The 14,367-nt window shown below is 49.6% G+C and overlaps 1 protein-coding gene across 1 annotated transcript; it reads left to right on the forward strand.

Annotated features, from left to right (window-relative positions):
- The first annotated feature begins 240 nt into the window (after positions 1 to 240).
- On the forward strand, positions 241 to 12,261 carry LOC149433934 (rab proteins geranylgeranyltransferase component A 1-like). Its single transcript, XM_089664264.1, has 2 exons — positions 241 to 537; positions 11,898 to 12,261. Exons 1-2 carry the CDS (start codon positions 256 to 258, stop codon positions 12,078 to 12,080), a joined length of 465 nt encoding a protein of 154 aa, XP_089520390.1. The 5' UTR covers positions 241 to 255; the 3' UTR covers positions 12,081 to 12,261.
- The last annotated feature ends 2,106 nt before the right edge of the window (positions 12,262 to 14,367 follow it).

Genomic DNA, 14,367 nt, shown 5'->3' on the forward strand with positions numbered 1-14,367 from the left:
GGTACAGATATGCCGGGTCACAGCAGGCATGGGACTGAGATTGTCCTGCACATTGTCCTTTTGTTTTTCGGTCAATTGACCATGTGGACCGCGCTTATGCTGATCAGACGCCGTTTTCCCGGAAACTGAATACGTCGTCATAACATTTTATACTGCGCTTCTTGACACGGCAAATAAATTGGCAACCTCAGTCACAGAGGCACCAGCTGAGCGGCACCAACAATTTTCCCTCTTTGAAGCTCAGTAAGCTCCGGCATGACTCCATGTTACTGGCAGCGCATGCAGTGGATCGGTATCTCCCCATGTGGCTTTATCTCCCACCAGAGTATATCTGGACTTTTGTTTTCATTAATGATGGTTCTTCTTGTGTCTCCAGATCCCGAGAGCGTGGAGAGGCCGCGGGTCCTCTGGATCTTGTACTTTAATATGAGAGACTCTTCTGCGGTAGAGCGCCAATCCTATGCCGGGCTCCCCTCTAATGTGTTTGTCTGCAGCGGGCCGGACCCCTCCTTCGGATATGACCACGCCGTCCAGCAGGTGAGTGGATTCAGAAATCATCTTCTTGCAGTTGACTTCTTCCTGAAGAGTTGTGATTATGGCCATGTTAATGCATGGGCACTGCCCATGGGCCCCAAGTGCATGGGGGCCCCATGATCTTGCATTACATCATTTTCTTTATCGTACATCACAGGACACAGAGCAGGCCATTATAATGACTATGTGGGTTATGTGCCACCTGTAGGTGAATGGACAAACAGGAAGTCCTCCTCCATATAAACCCCTCCTACACAGGAAGTCCTCCATATAACCCCTCCTACACAGGAAGTCCTCCTCCATATAGCCCCTCCGACACAGGAAGTCCTCCTCCATATAGCCCCTCCGACACAGGAAGTCCTCCTCCATATAGCCCCTCCGACACAGGAAGTCCTCCTCCATATAGCCCCTCCGACACAGGAAGTCCTCCTCCATATAGCCCCTCCGACACAGGAAGTCCTCCTCCATATAACCCCTCCGACACAGGAAGTCTTCCTCCATATAGCCCCTCCGACACAGGAAGTCCTCCTCCATATAGCCCCTCCGACACAGGAAGTCCTCCTCCTTATAGCCCCTCCGACACAGGAAGTCCTCCTCCTTATAGCCCCTCCGACACATGAAGTCTTCCATATAACCCCTCCGACACAGGAAGTCCTCCTCCATATAGCCCCTCCGACACAGGAAGTCCTCCATATAACTCCTCCTATACAGGAAGTCCTCCATATAACCCCTCCGACACAGGAAGTCCTCCTCCATATAGCCCCTCCTATACAGGAAGTCCTCCATATAACCCCTCTGACACAGGAAGTCCTCCATATAGCCCCTCTGACACAGGAAGTCCATTCCATATAACCCCTCCTACACAGGAAGTCCTTTCCATTTAACCCCTCCTACACAGGAAGTCCTCCTTAAAACCCCCTCCTACACAGGAAGTTCTCCATATAACCCCCTCCTACACAGGAAGTTCTCCATATAACCCCCTCCTACACAGGAAGTTCTCCATATAACTCCTCCTACACAGGAAGGTCTCCATATAACCCCTCCTACACAGGAAGTCCTCCATATAACCCCTCCTACACAGGAAGTCCTCCTCCATATAACCCCTCCTTCATTGAAAGTCCTCCTCCATATAACCCCTCCTACACTGAAAGTCCTCCTCCATATAACCCCTCCTACACTGAAAGTCCTCCTCCATATAACCCCTCCTACACTGAAAGTCCTCCTCCATATAACCCCTCCTACACTGAAAGTCCTCCTCCATATAACCCCTCCAACACTGAAAGTCCTCCTCCATATAACCTCTCCTACACTGAAAGTCCTCCTCCATATAACCCCTCCTACACTGAAAGTCCTCCTCCATATAACCCCTCCTACACTGAAAGTCCTCCTCCATATAACCCCTCCTACACTGAAAGTCCTCCTCCATATAACCCCTCCTACACTGAAAGTCCTCCTCCATTTAACCCCATGGCGCTTCTGGCAGGGTGCTTGGCAGTGGCCCCCATTTAAAAAAGGGGAACCAAGTCCCTGAAGGTCTTTAGTAGGACAAGGCCTGCCGTGATTGGTGAGGGCGCACATGGCGGGGATGCATGGGCATGTGCAGTAGGAAGAGGAAGTTGGCCATAAGGTTTACATAGGATGCTGCCTGCTACATGTGGGTGACCCTGGAGGGATGGGCGGGACACATGGCGGGTAATTCTAAAGGGAATGCCCCCTGGGAGGGTTGGCCAAGGGTTGTACATGCTTCCCCATTGTTTTCAGTGGACTGCATTAGAGAGTATTGCTTCGGTCTCACGCAGGTCTATGGCGTATGCTGTATTTTGATTAAATACGCTAGTGGAGGTGATGTCGTCCAGAAAGTGGCGTGCACAACCGCCAGGCAGGGCCGTGGATAAGGGGGTACCACCAGTCGTCCTGTACGGGGCCCAGGAAGCTGGGTGAATGTGGGCCGGGAGGGTGATCAGCACCCTGGGGGACAATTACTGGAACTGATCTCCTGTATGGCTCTTTCTGCAGCAGCTGAACGCTGGCTTCTTCTCTACATACAGGGGATTGGTTCCATTAATTGCCCCCCGCCAAACCCATGACCATACCTTCCCCGTGTGTGCCCGCAGTGCTGCCAGATTCCCTCCGGCAGCTGCAAACACACAATAGGATCCTTCAGGATGGAGAGTGGGGGAAGGGTCTGATTTAGCAGACCCTTCCTTTCCTAAATGAACACAATGAGTGACCAGAACCGATCACTCACTGTGTTCATTCATAACTGAAGCATAGTAAATTGGGGGGGGGGGGAGGGGCGCTCGCTCGATTCTCACACACACACACACCTTTTTTCCTGTCCTGCATGCTCAGTTAAGAGTCTGGTATGGATTTTGGGGGGGAATCCCACACCATTTTTTTTTTTTTGTTTTAATTTTGGCGTGGGGGTTCCCCTCAAAATCCAAACCAGACTCGAAGGGCTTGGTATGGATGGAGAGGGGACCCCCACGCTGTTTTATTATATTTTTTCATTGCCGGCGACTCTTTCTTTTACATTCAGCTGTCAGTGGGGAATCCCGCTGACAGCTGAAACATTAACGCATGTTTTTCACTACTGAAATACCTCATGACTGGATAAAATACTCATGCGGTATTTTAGTAGCGTTTTTTTTTTAGTGAATTCAAACGTTTTTTTTAAATGCTATGTGGTAAGATACCGCTTAGTGAATTGCGCCCAAAATCATTATTGCATCCAAAATCATTATTGCATCATTGGTGGCTAGGTTTTGGGAGTAAAAACTTGCCAAAAATGTTAAAATCTGCCCATTTTGAGCTACAAAAGTATGTCACATTTCTAGGATGTTCCGCTTGAAAAACGCTCCAAAAACGCTTGTCATTTTTCAAGCTTTTTTGAGGCGAACCAGTGTGAAAGCAGCCTTAGAGGGGCTGAGCCGGTTCCTAAAGATTCGTTCGTTTTGGATGGAGTCGCTCTGATCAGCAGTCGCATCTTTACAAGAGGGAGACTTTCTAGCCTCCATAGTCCTCAAGGACACATACCTGCCTGTGCCAATATTTCCAGCTCATCAAAAGTTTCTGCGATTTGCGTTAGAAACTCAACATTTTCAGTTCGTGGCGCTACCTTTGGGCTAGGCACAGCACATCGAGTGTTTACAAAGATACTGGCTCCAGTTCTGGGGCTGCTCAGAACTCGGGGGAATAGCGATTTTGGGCTGCCTGGACGATCTACTGATCAGGGGTCAGTTTGGTCCAAGCCTTGAGAAAAAATGTGGTTCTTGCGATTCATAATCTGGAAAGCTTGGGCTGGGTCCTCGACTTCGAGAACTTGGCTCTGGAGCCAGTACAGAGTCTGGAGTATTTGGGATTGGTTCTAGACACTGTTCAGGTGTTTCTGCCTCCAGGAAAGGGCCACGCCCTGACAGATCAGGTTTGGAGTTTGAGGAGCAGGAATTATGCAGGCCATAGACGGGTCGAAAATCGGCCGATTTTTCGGCCGAAAATAAAATCGGCCGATTTTCGGATCGTTAGTGGGCGATTTGGTCGGCCGTTTTTCGGTATTCGGAAAAAAATCGGCCGATTTTGCCGATCGGCCGATTTTCGCGGCAATTAGTGGGCAAATCGGCCGATTTTTTACCGATAAAAAATCTGCGCATGAGCAGTGACCTGCAAGAGGAAGACAAAAAGAAGAAAAAGAAGAAGAGGATGAAGAAGAGGATGAAGAAGAGGATGAAGAAGAGGATGAAGAAGAAGAAGAGGATGAGGATGAAGAAGAAGAGGATGAGGATGAAGAAGAGGATGAAGAAGAAGAAGATGAGGATTAAGAAGAAGAGGATGAGGATGATGATGAAGAAGAGGATGATGATGATGAAGAAGAAGAGGATGAGGATGAAGAAGAAGAAGAGGATGAAGAAGAAGAAGAAGAAGGAGGAGGAGGATGATGAAGAAGAAGAAGAGGATGAGGAAGAAGAAGAGGATGAGGAAGAAGAAGGAGGATGAGGATGATGAAGAAGAGGATGAGGATGAAGAAGAAGAAGAGGATGAGTATGAAGAAGAGGATGGGGATGAAGAAGAGGATGAGGATGAAGAAGAAGAGGATGAGGATGAAGAAGAAGAGGATGAGGATGAAGAAGAAGAGGATGAAGAAGAAGAAGAAGAGGATGAGGATGAAGAAGAAGAAGAAGAAGTATAATGAAAATAAGAAGAATTCCAGTCCAGCAAAAAGTGTCTCTGCAGAGAGCTCCGCTATTTCTGACAGTTCTCTGACAGTTCTTTGACATTTACAGCGGTTGAAACATTGTATCTATTTGTTTCCGAATAAAAACATCTGTATCCTAAATGGAAACAAATAGATACAATGTTTCAACCGCTGTAAATGTGAAGGAACTGTCAGAGAACTGTCAGAAATAGCGGAGCTCTCTGCAGGGACACTTTTTGCCGGCTGTAGAAGGGATGAAAATCGGCCGATTTTTTTTACCATTGATGGTAACGTCGGCCGCTTGAACGACCGAATTTTCGTTTTTTAAAAGAAAAATTTGCCGTTTTTCTCCCCATCTATGGCCTGCATTAGTCTCTGCATGAGGTCAATGAGGAAGATGGCGTCCTCATTCGAGGCAGTGCCCTATGCGCAGTTCCATTCGAAGGCCTTTGCAGAGGGATATTCTGTCAGCATGGAACAAAAAGATTCCAGCACTGGATTACCGCATGTTTTTGTCCCTCCCCCCCGGATGCTGCAAAGCTTGAATCGGTGGTTGGAAGTTCGGAAATTGGAAAAGGGAAGATCTTTTCCATCAGTGATTTGGAAGCTGGTAACTGATGCCATCTTCTCGGGTTGGGGGGCTGTTCTAGAAGGGACCACAGTCCAGGGGATGTGGTCACCGCAGGTGAAAATCCTTTCCATCAATATCCTGGAGCTTCGAGCGGTGCAGCTTTCCCTAAGATATTGGACGACTAGTGTTAGGGATCCAGGTATGACCAGAAATGCGTGGGAACACAGGCGTAGTCAGGGCTGGAGAGGTGGAATGGTCAGGCGGGCCGTAAGGTACTGTCAGGCACCGCCCGGCGGGATCTCTAGTACCCACAGAACAGGATTCCCCAGGGCGCGGAGTCTAAGCCCCAGTCTGCCTTTTCACCAGAGCCCCTGATGGTGGGGATGGACTTGGCGCAGGACTGAGACCAGGTCGCGGCCCCTGAGTGCACCCAACTGTGGTAGAAGGGTCCGCCGAGGGTATGTACCAGGGGAAAGCCTGATGTGAAGGGGCTGGCAGGTTTGCACAGTAGTGACTGGATCCGTGTGGGATGGATGGATCGTCTGTGTAGTGTCAGGCGTAGTCAGACAGGCCAGGTCAGCAACGTGCGGGCAGTGAGGTACCGGAGGAGCAGGCAGAGAATAGTCTGGGTCACAAGCCGGGTTCAGTAACTCATGGACAGCGCGGTACAGAGGATCAGGCAGAAGGATGGTCAGGCAAGCCAGGGGTTCAACAGGAGACGGTCAGCAGAGGTCAGGATCAAAGCAGGGTCAGCAACTAGGCAGGAGCACAGGATACCAGGTACAGGGGCTCATGGGAAACATAGACCAAGGCCATTCCTTAAATACACCTCCTGCAATCGGCCCCAGGTGTTGGCTGATTGCAGGAGTGAGCTTCTGGCTGTTGAGAGCACCCGCTGGTCAGCCCTGGTACTGCAGCCCACATGGCAGGTGAGTCCCACCACCAGTGCTGAGTCCATTCCTGACAACTAGGCTTCATGGTTGGCCAGTCAGGGTCCAGTCTGACAACAGTATGGCAGTGGCATACATCAACCACCAAGAGCCGGAGGGCTCAGGAGGAGGTAGATCACATTCTGGCTTGGGCATAAGGGCATGCTCCAGTTCTGTCAGCAGTATTCATTGCAGGGATAGAGAATTGGCAGGCGTGCTACCTCAGTCGTCGGCGATTGTTTTCGGGGGAATGGGCTCTGCATCCCGAGGTGTTCTCGGCAATCTGCCAGCGTTTGGGGGTACCCGGACGTAGATCTATTGGCATCCAGTTTCAACAGCAAGGTGGACAGGTTTGTGTCCAGGATGCAGGACCCTCGTGCGATGGAGGTAGATACCTTGGTGATACCGTGGGATCGGTTTTCCCTAATATACGCTTTTCCACCGATTCAGCTACACCCGCGGCTATTATGCAGGATTCAAGTCAAGGTGATTCCGGTGATATTAGTGGCACCAGCCTGGCCCAGGAGGTGTTGGTAGGCAGGCATTGGCAGGATAGCAGTGGGCAATCCATGGCCTCTGCCAGATTGGTCAGATCTCCTGTCGCAGGGACCTATATTGCACCCAGCTTTACGGTCACTACATTTGATGGCATGGCTGTTGAGACCCAAATCTTGAAAGATAGGGAAGGGTCAGACTTGGTTGTCCACACAATGTTGAAGCTGGTTTCTAGAAACATTTATTAAAAAACGTGGAAGATACAGTTGTGTTGAAAATACTAGCCGTCAGACATCACTAACCGGATCAATCACTGTTTTTGGTGGAAATGATATTTCTACATGGCAAATAATTTCCTAGCAGGTGTAGTAGAGTCATAGAAATCCAACAGACCCAACAGTCATGACATGCATGCTGCTGATTCTCTGTCATTGAATCACTCATTGAAAGGGGCGTGTTCACAATAATAGCAGTGTGGAGTTCTATTAGTGACGTCATTCATTCTTTGATAAACAGGTGGCAATTATTGCCCTTATTTAAGGAAGGAAGGCAGCAAATGTTGGACATGCTGGTTACAGTGCATTTCTCTCTGAAATTCTGAGGAAAATGGGTGGTTCCAGACATTGTTCAGAAGAACAGCGTACCTTGATTAAAAAGTTGATTGGAGAGGGGAAAACATATAAAGAAGTGCAGAAAATGATCGGCTGCTCAGCTAAAATGATCGCAAATGCTTTAAAATGGCAACAAAACCTGAAAGACGTGGAAGAAAGCGAAAAACTACCATTGGAATGGATAGAAGAATAGCCAAAATGGGGCGGACTCAGCCAACAATCAGCTCAAGGAAGATGAAAGAAGGTGTGACGTTCCCTGTGAGGACTCAGCCAACAATCAGCTCCAGGAAGATGAAAGAAGGTGTGAAGTTCCCTGTGAGGACTGTTACAATTAGAAGACGCCGATGTGAAGCCAAGCTATCTGCAAGAAGTCCCCGCAAAGTCCCACTGTTGGGAAAAAGACGTGCTGAAGAGGATACAATCTGCCAAAGAGCACATTGACCGGCCTAAAGAGAAATGGCGCAACATTTTGTGGACTGATGGAAGTAAGATTGTTCTTTTTGGGTCTAGTGGGCGGAGACAGTTTGTCAGACGACCCCCAAACACTGAATTCAAGCCACAGTACACTGTGAAGACCGTGAAGCATGGTGGTGCAAGCATCATGATATGGGGATGTTTCTCATACTACGGTGTTGGGCCTATTTATCGCATACCAGGGATCATGGATCAGTTTGAATCCATCAGAATACTTGAAGAGGTCATGCTGCCTTATGCTGAAGAGGAAATGCCCTTGAAATGGGTGTTCCAACAAGACAACGACCCCAAACACACCAGTAAAGGTGCAACATCTTGGTTCCAGACCAACAAGATGGACGTTATGGAGTGGCCAGCCCAATCCCCGGATCTTCATCCAATAGAAAACTTGTGGGGTGACATCAAAAATGCCGTTTGTGAAGCAAAACCAAGAAATAGAGAAGAACTGTGGAATGTGGTCCAATCATCCTGGGCTGGAATACCTGATCACAGGGGCCAGAAGTTGGGGGACTCCATGCAACACAGATGTACAGCAGTTCTCAGAAACAGTGCGACTACAACCAAATATTCATGAAGTCATTCAAAGGAAAGCAAAATCTTCAAACATTTCTCAGTTTATATAGTGAATGTTGGAGTTTGTAAAGAAGAATACAAACACGGCCATTTTTTTGAACCGTCTAATATTCACTTTTCTTCCATTTTTTTAGAGGAACAACACAAATTTGATGTATTTTTCTTCATGTTGTGATTTGGAATAGAATGTGTCGTGTTCCCAATGCATTTGTGTGGATGGAAATAAAAGCTATTAGAAGGATTTTCAGCTTTATTCACTTTTTTTTAACACACTGCTATTATTTTGAACACAACTGTATGTATTTCTTGGTGTGAGGGTCGAAATTGGCACCCCCAGAATTATTTGTTTAGAAGAATTTTGTCTTTTCTCCAATCAGGAGTAGAAAAAATGTTGGCTGTTGCTACTCTTGTCCTTGAGACTTGAACTTGGTCTTGGCAGTTTTGCAGAAACCACCATCTGAACCTATCAGGGAGATTCCATTAGTTCTGCTAACTCGAAAGGTTCTGTTTTTGGTGGCAATTACCTCTGCAAGAAGGGCATCGAAGTTGGCAGCTTTCTTGCAGGGAACCATTTTTGGTTTTACATCAGGATTGTTCTGCCTTCATTCTGTCCGAGGCCGTAGTCGGCCAAAGAAAGATCTTTGCCTTCCCTAGATGTGGTTCGGGCGATAAGGGTCTTTTTGATGATGAGCGCCTAGATTAGAAAGGCTGTTTCCTTGGTTGTTTTACTGGAAGGACCCAGGAGAGGATCGGCGGCACCAAATCAACGATTTCTAAGTGGATTCGTCAGTTAACTATTCAAGCCTAAGGTTTGAAGAGCAAGGTCCCACCTTTTTGGGTGAAAGCAACTCTACCAGGAATGTGAGGGCATCTCTGGCTATCCACCACCAGGCGTCAGTTGCTCAGCTTGGCAAGGCTTCTACATGGTCTTCGGTTCATACATTCACAAGGTTTTACCAGGTGGAGGTCAGAGCCACGGAGGATTCTGCTTTTGGCCGAAGTGTTTTACAAACAGCTGAATAGCTCCTTTTGGGGTGTTGATGGTGGTCACCCACCCCTCAAGGTTATTGCTTTGGGACATCCCACATAGTCATTATTATGGCCTGTTCTGTGATGTACAATAAAGAAAATTGGATTTTTTTTATACATACCTACCTGTAAAATCCATTTCTTGGTGCACATCACGGGACGCAGAGGTCCCCACCCCCAATCTGGATTCTCTTTGCTTGCTCCAAAAACTGAGTACTTCCTGTGTAGGAGGGGTTATATGGGGGAGGACTTCCTGTTTTGACTGGTTGGCCAGTATCCATTCACCTAGAGGTGGCACATAACCCACATAGTCATTATTATGGCCTGCTCTGTGACCCGTGATGTACTCCAAGAAATGGATTTTACAGGTAGGTATGTAGAAAAAATTAGATTTTTTTCCAAATGTCCCGGATTTGCTGGGACAGGCACGCTTTTTACTCAGCTGTCTTGGGATGGTTATGTCCCAGGCAGCGTCCCGGAACCTGTACTGTGCCCTCCTCATCCTGTAATATGCCCTCCTGATACCCCCCTCCCTGTACTGAGCCCTTCTGCCTTCCCTCTGTACTGTGCCCTCCTCATCCTGTAATATGCCCTCCTGATACCCCCCTCCCTGTACTGAGCCCTTCTGCCTCCCCTCTGTACCATGCCCTCCTCATCCTGTAATATGCCCTCCTGATACCCCCTTCCCTGTACTGAGCCCTTTGTATTAATTAGTCTTTGATTTATGGCATGTTTTCTTATTATTTAGAATTGATTTTATTGAAAGTACTAATAAATATACACTATATTGGTCCGCCGGCCTTTCCACGCACATGACCTTTAATGGTCTCCCAGTATTAGTCCGTAGGGTTCAGTATTGAGTTGGCCCCGCCCTTTCCCCCGCACATGACCTTTAATGCCCCCCCAGTCTTAGTCCGTAGGGTTCAATATTGAGTTGGCCCCGCCCTTTCCCCGCACATGACCTTTAATGCCCCCCCAGTCTTAGTCCGTAGGGTTCAATATTGAGTTGGCCCCGCCCTTTCCACACACATGACCTTTAATGGCCCCCCAGTCTTAGTCCGTAGGGTTCAATATTGAGTTGGCCCCGCCCTTCCCACACACACGACCTTTAATGGCCCCCCAGTCTTAGTCCATAGGGTTCAATATTGAGTTGGCCCCGCCCTTTGCAGCAATAACAGCTTCAACTCTTCTGGGAAGGCCATCCACAAGGTTTAGGAGGGTGTCTATGGGAAGGTTGGACCATTCTTCCAGAAGCACATTTGTCAGGTCAGGCACTGATGTCGGGGGAGGAGGCCTGGCTTGCAGTCTCCGCTCTAATTCATCCCAAAGGTGTTCTATGGGGTTGAGGTCAGGACTCTGTGCAGGACAGTCAAGTTCCTCCACCCCAAACTGGCTCCTCCATGTCTTTATGGACCTTGCTTTGTGCACTGGTGGGCAGTCATGTTGGAACAGGAAGGGGCCGTCCCCAAACTCTTCCCACAAAGTTGGGAGCATGAAATTGTCCAACATGTTGCCTTAAGAGTTCCCTTCACTGGAACTAGGGGGCCAAGCCCAACCCCTGAGGAACAACCCCACGCCATAATCCCCCCTCCACCAAACTTTACACTTGGCACAATGCAGTCAGGCAAGTACCGTTCTCCTGGCAACCGCCAAACCCAGACATGTCCATCGGATTGCCAGACAGAGAAGCGTGATTGGTCACTCCAGAGAACGCGCCTCCTCTGCTCTAGAGTCCAGTGGCAGCATGCTTTACACCACGGTATCTGACGCTTTGCATTGCACTTGATGATGGAAGGCTTGGATGCAGCTGCTCGGCCATGGAAACCCATTCCATGAAGCTCTCTACGCACTGTTGTTGGGCTCATCTGAAGGCCACACCAAGTTTGGAGACCTTTAGCTATTGACTCTAGGGCTGGATAAAAGAAAGCAAAGGGTCGATTCCGGCCTCAGGGTCCCAGTTTGGAGACCACTGCTGTAGGACCTCTGCTTAAAAAAAAAATACCACATTTGGGTAGTTTTCTAGCAAAAAAGAATTATAGATTTTTATATGTATATGAGAAGAGTCAGAATTGGCCCAATGGTCATGTGGTTAAAGTTTGACATGTTTGGTATCGGTTTACTTGACACGCCCTCATCCTTTATATTTTGCCCCAAAAATTGAGTGTTATATTCGTGTGTGCTAAAATTATTTTGGGCGACAGTGAGGCAGAAGGACGGGGCATACCGCACACGTCCTCTGTAGTTTTTTAGGACGTGTGTAGTACGCCCGGTGTCCACAAATTCTTGCAACCACCAAAACCGCAAAATATCGATTTAGGAAGGAACGACTGTTGAAGCTCTCCTTGTATATGACGATCGTTGCCGATAAAGTTATCGTTTTTTCGTTATTCCCCTACGCATCCTTTAATGTTTTTTTGTTTTACAATTGTAATATTTTTGTCCGCTTGTTGCCTGTTTACTTTGGGTGGGGTGTGTTTTTGTGTTTTCAGGCGGAGAAGATTTTCACTGCAATGTATCCATCAGAAGAGTTCTGTCCTCCGGCGCCAAACCCGGAAGATATCATTTACGACGGCGAGGGGGCTCAGCCAGACGCGTCAGAAACTAAAGTGGCCGAGGAATCCAAAGACGAGACGCCGAATGAAAACGTATCCGAGGAACAAAAAACTGAATGACTTTACCGCCACTGGATACAAAGCATCTCGCAGCTCGGCGGGCTTCTGATCCTCCGCATATCCGACCAATCCGAGCGTCACCAGATGTGTCACCGCGCAACGCCGTCTGTTTACCTGCAATGTGTCTCCAATTATTCTCCTGTGTATATGGCTGCAATAAATATGTTTTCATATCATTAAATCTGACTCGCTGTATTCATGAAATTACTGCTGGGATTAAGAGAGGGAAACGGGAGGAAGGAGGTCCTGATCCCTCTATATCAGCGGTTCTCAACCTGGGGGTCGCGACCCCTTTGGGGGTCGAACGACCATTTCCCAGGGGTCGCCTAAGACCATCGGAAAACACATATTTCCGATGGTCTTAGGAACCGAGACACCGCTGCAGTCTCCGGCGATGTGTGGGCGGGATGATACGCTGCTGTCACCCGGCCACACCTCCAAGATCGCTCAGCAGCTCCGCCTCCTCGCCGCTGATTGGCCACCGGAACTGTAGCTCAGGAGAGGCACACAGGCGGCCAATCACCGGCGAGGAGGTGGAGCTTGGAGAGGAGGAGCCAAGCGGCAGCGCGCGTACATCAAAGAAGACCGAGGGAGCGAGTGAAGAGGAGAGCGGCCAGAGAAGGAAGACAGCTGACAGGTAAGTGAGAGAGCGAGCCCAGGCTGGAGCAGGGGTCAGCAAGGTAAGTATCATTGGTGTCAGTGGGAGGAATAGTGCCCCATCATTTGTGTCACTAATACCAACGATGGGGCACTATTCCTCCCCCCACTGACACCAACGATGGGGCACTATTCCTCCCCCCACTGACACCAACGATGGGGCACTATTCCTCCCCCCACTGACACCAACGATGGGGCACTATTCCTCCCCCCACTGACACCAACGATGGGGCACTATTCCTCCCCCCACTGACACCAACGATGGGGCACTATTCCTCCCCCCACTGACACCAACGATGGGGCACTATTCCTCCCCCCACTGACACCAACGATGTGGCACTATTCCTCCCCCCACTGACACCAACGATGTGGCACTATTCCTCCCCCCACTGACACCAACGATGTGGCACTATTCCTCCCCCCCACTGACACCAACGATGGGGCACTATTCCTCCCCCCACTGACACCAACGATGGGGCACTATTCCTCCCCCCACTGACACCAACGATGGGGCACTATTCCTCCCCCCACTGACACCAACGATGGGGCAGTATTCCTCCCCCCACTGACACCAACGATGGGGCAGTATTCCTCCCCCCACTGACACCAACGATGGGGCACTATTCTTCCCCCCACTGACACCAACGATGGGGCACTATTTCCCCCCCCCCTGACCCCAATGATGGGGCACTATTCTCCCCTCCACCACACTGACATCAATGATGGGGCACTATTCCTCCCACTGACACCAATGATGGGGCACTATTCCTCCCCCCACTGACACCAACGATGGGACACTATCCCCCCCCCCCCCCCGACCCCAATGATGGGGCACTATTCTCCCCTCCACCACACTGACACCAATGATGGGGCACTATTCCTCCCACTGACACCAATGATGGGGCACTATTCCTCCCACTGACACCAATGATGTGGCACTATTCCTCCCACTGACACCAGTGATGGGGCACTACTCCCCCCACTGACACCAGTGATGGGGCACTACTCCCCCCACTGACACCAATGATGGGGCACTACTCCCCCCACTGACACCAATGATGGGGCACTACTCCCCCCACTGACACCAATGATGGGGCACTACTCCCCCCACTGACACCAATGATGGGGCACTACTCCTCCCACTGACACCAATGATGGGGCACTACTCCTCCCACTGACACCAATGATGGGGCACTACTCCTCCCACTGACACCAATGATGTGGCACTATTCCTCCCACTGACACCAGTGATGGAGCACTACTCCTCCCACTGACACCAGTGATGGGGCACTACTCCCCCCACTGACACCAGTGATGGGGCACTACTCCCCCCACTGACACCAATGATGGGGCACTACTCCCCCCACTGACACCAATGATGGGGCACTACTCCCCCCACTGACACCAACGATGGGGCACTACTCCTCCCACTGACACCAACGATGGGGCACTACTCCTCCCACTGACACCAACGATGGGGCACTACTCCTCCCACTGACACCAACGATGGGGCACTATTCCTCCCACTGACACCAACGATGGGGCACTACTCCTCCCACTGACACCAACGATGGGGCACTACTCCTCCCACTGACACCAACAATGGGGCACTATTCCTCCCACTGACACC

Source organism: Staurois parvus, unplaced genomic scaffold (genome assembly GCF_062004578.1).
Source record: "Staurois parvus isolate SC_StPar_1 unplaced genomic scaffold, SC_StPar_1.0 ptg001875l, whole genome shotgun sequence".
NCBI classification, from domain to species: Eukaryota; Metazoa; Chordata; class Amphibia; order Anura; family Ranidae; genus Staurois; species Staurois parvus.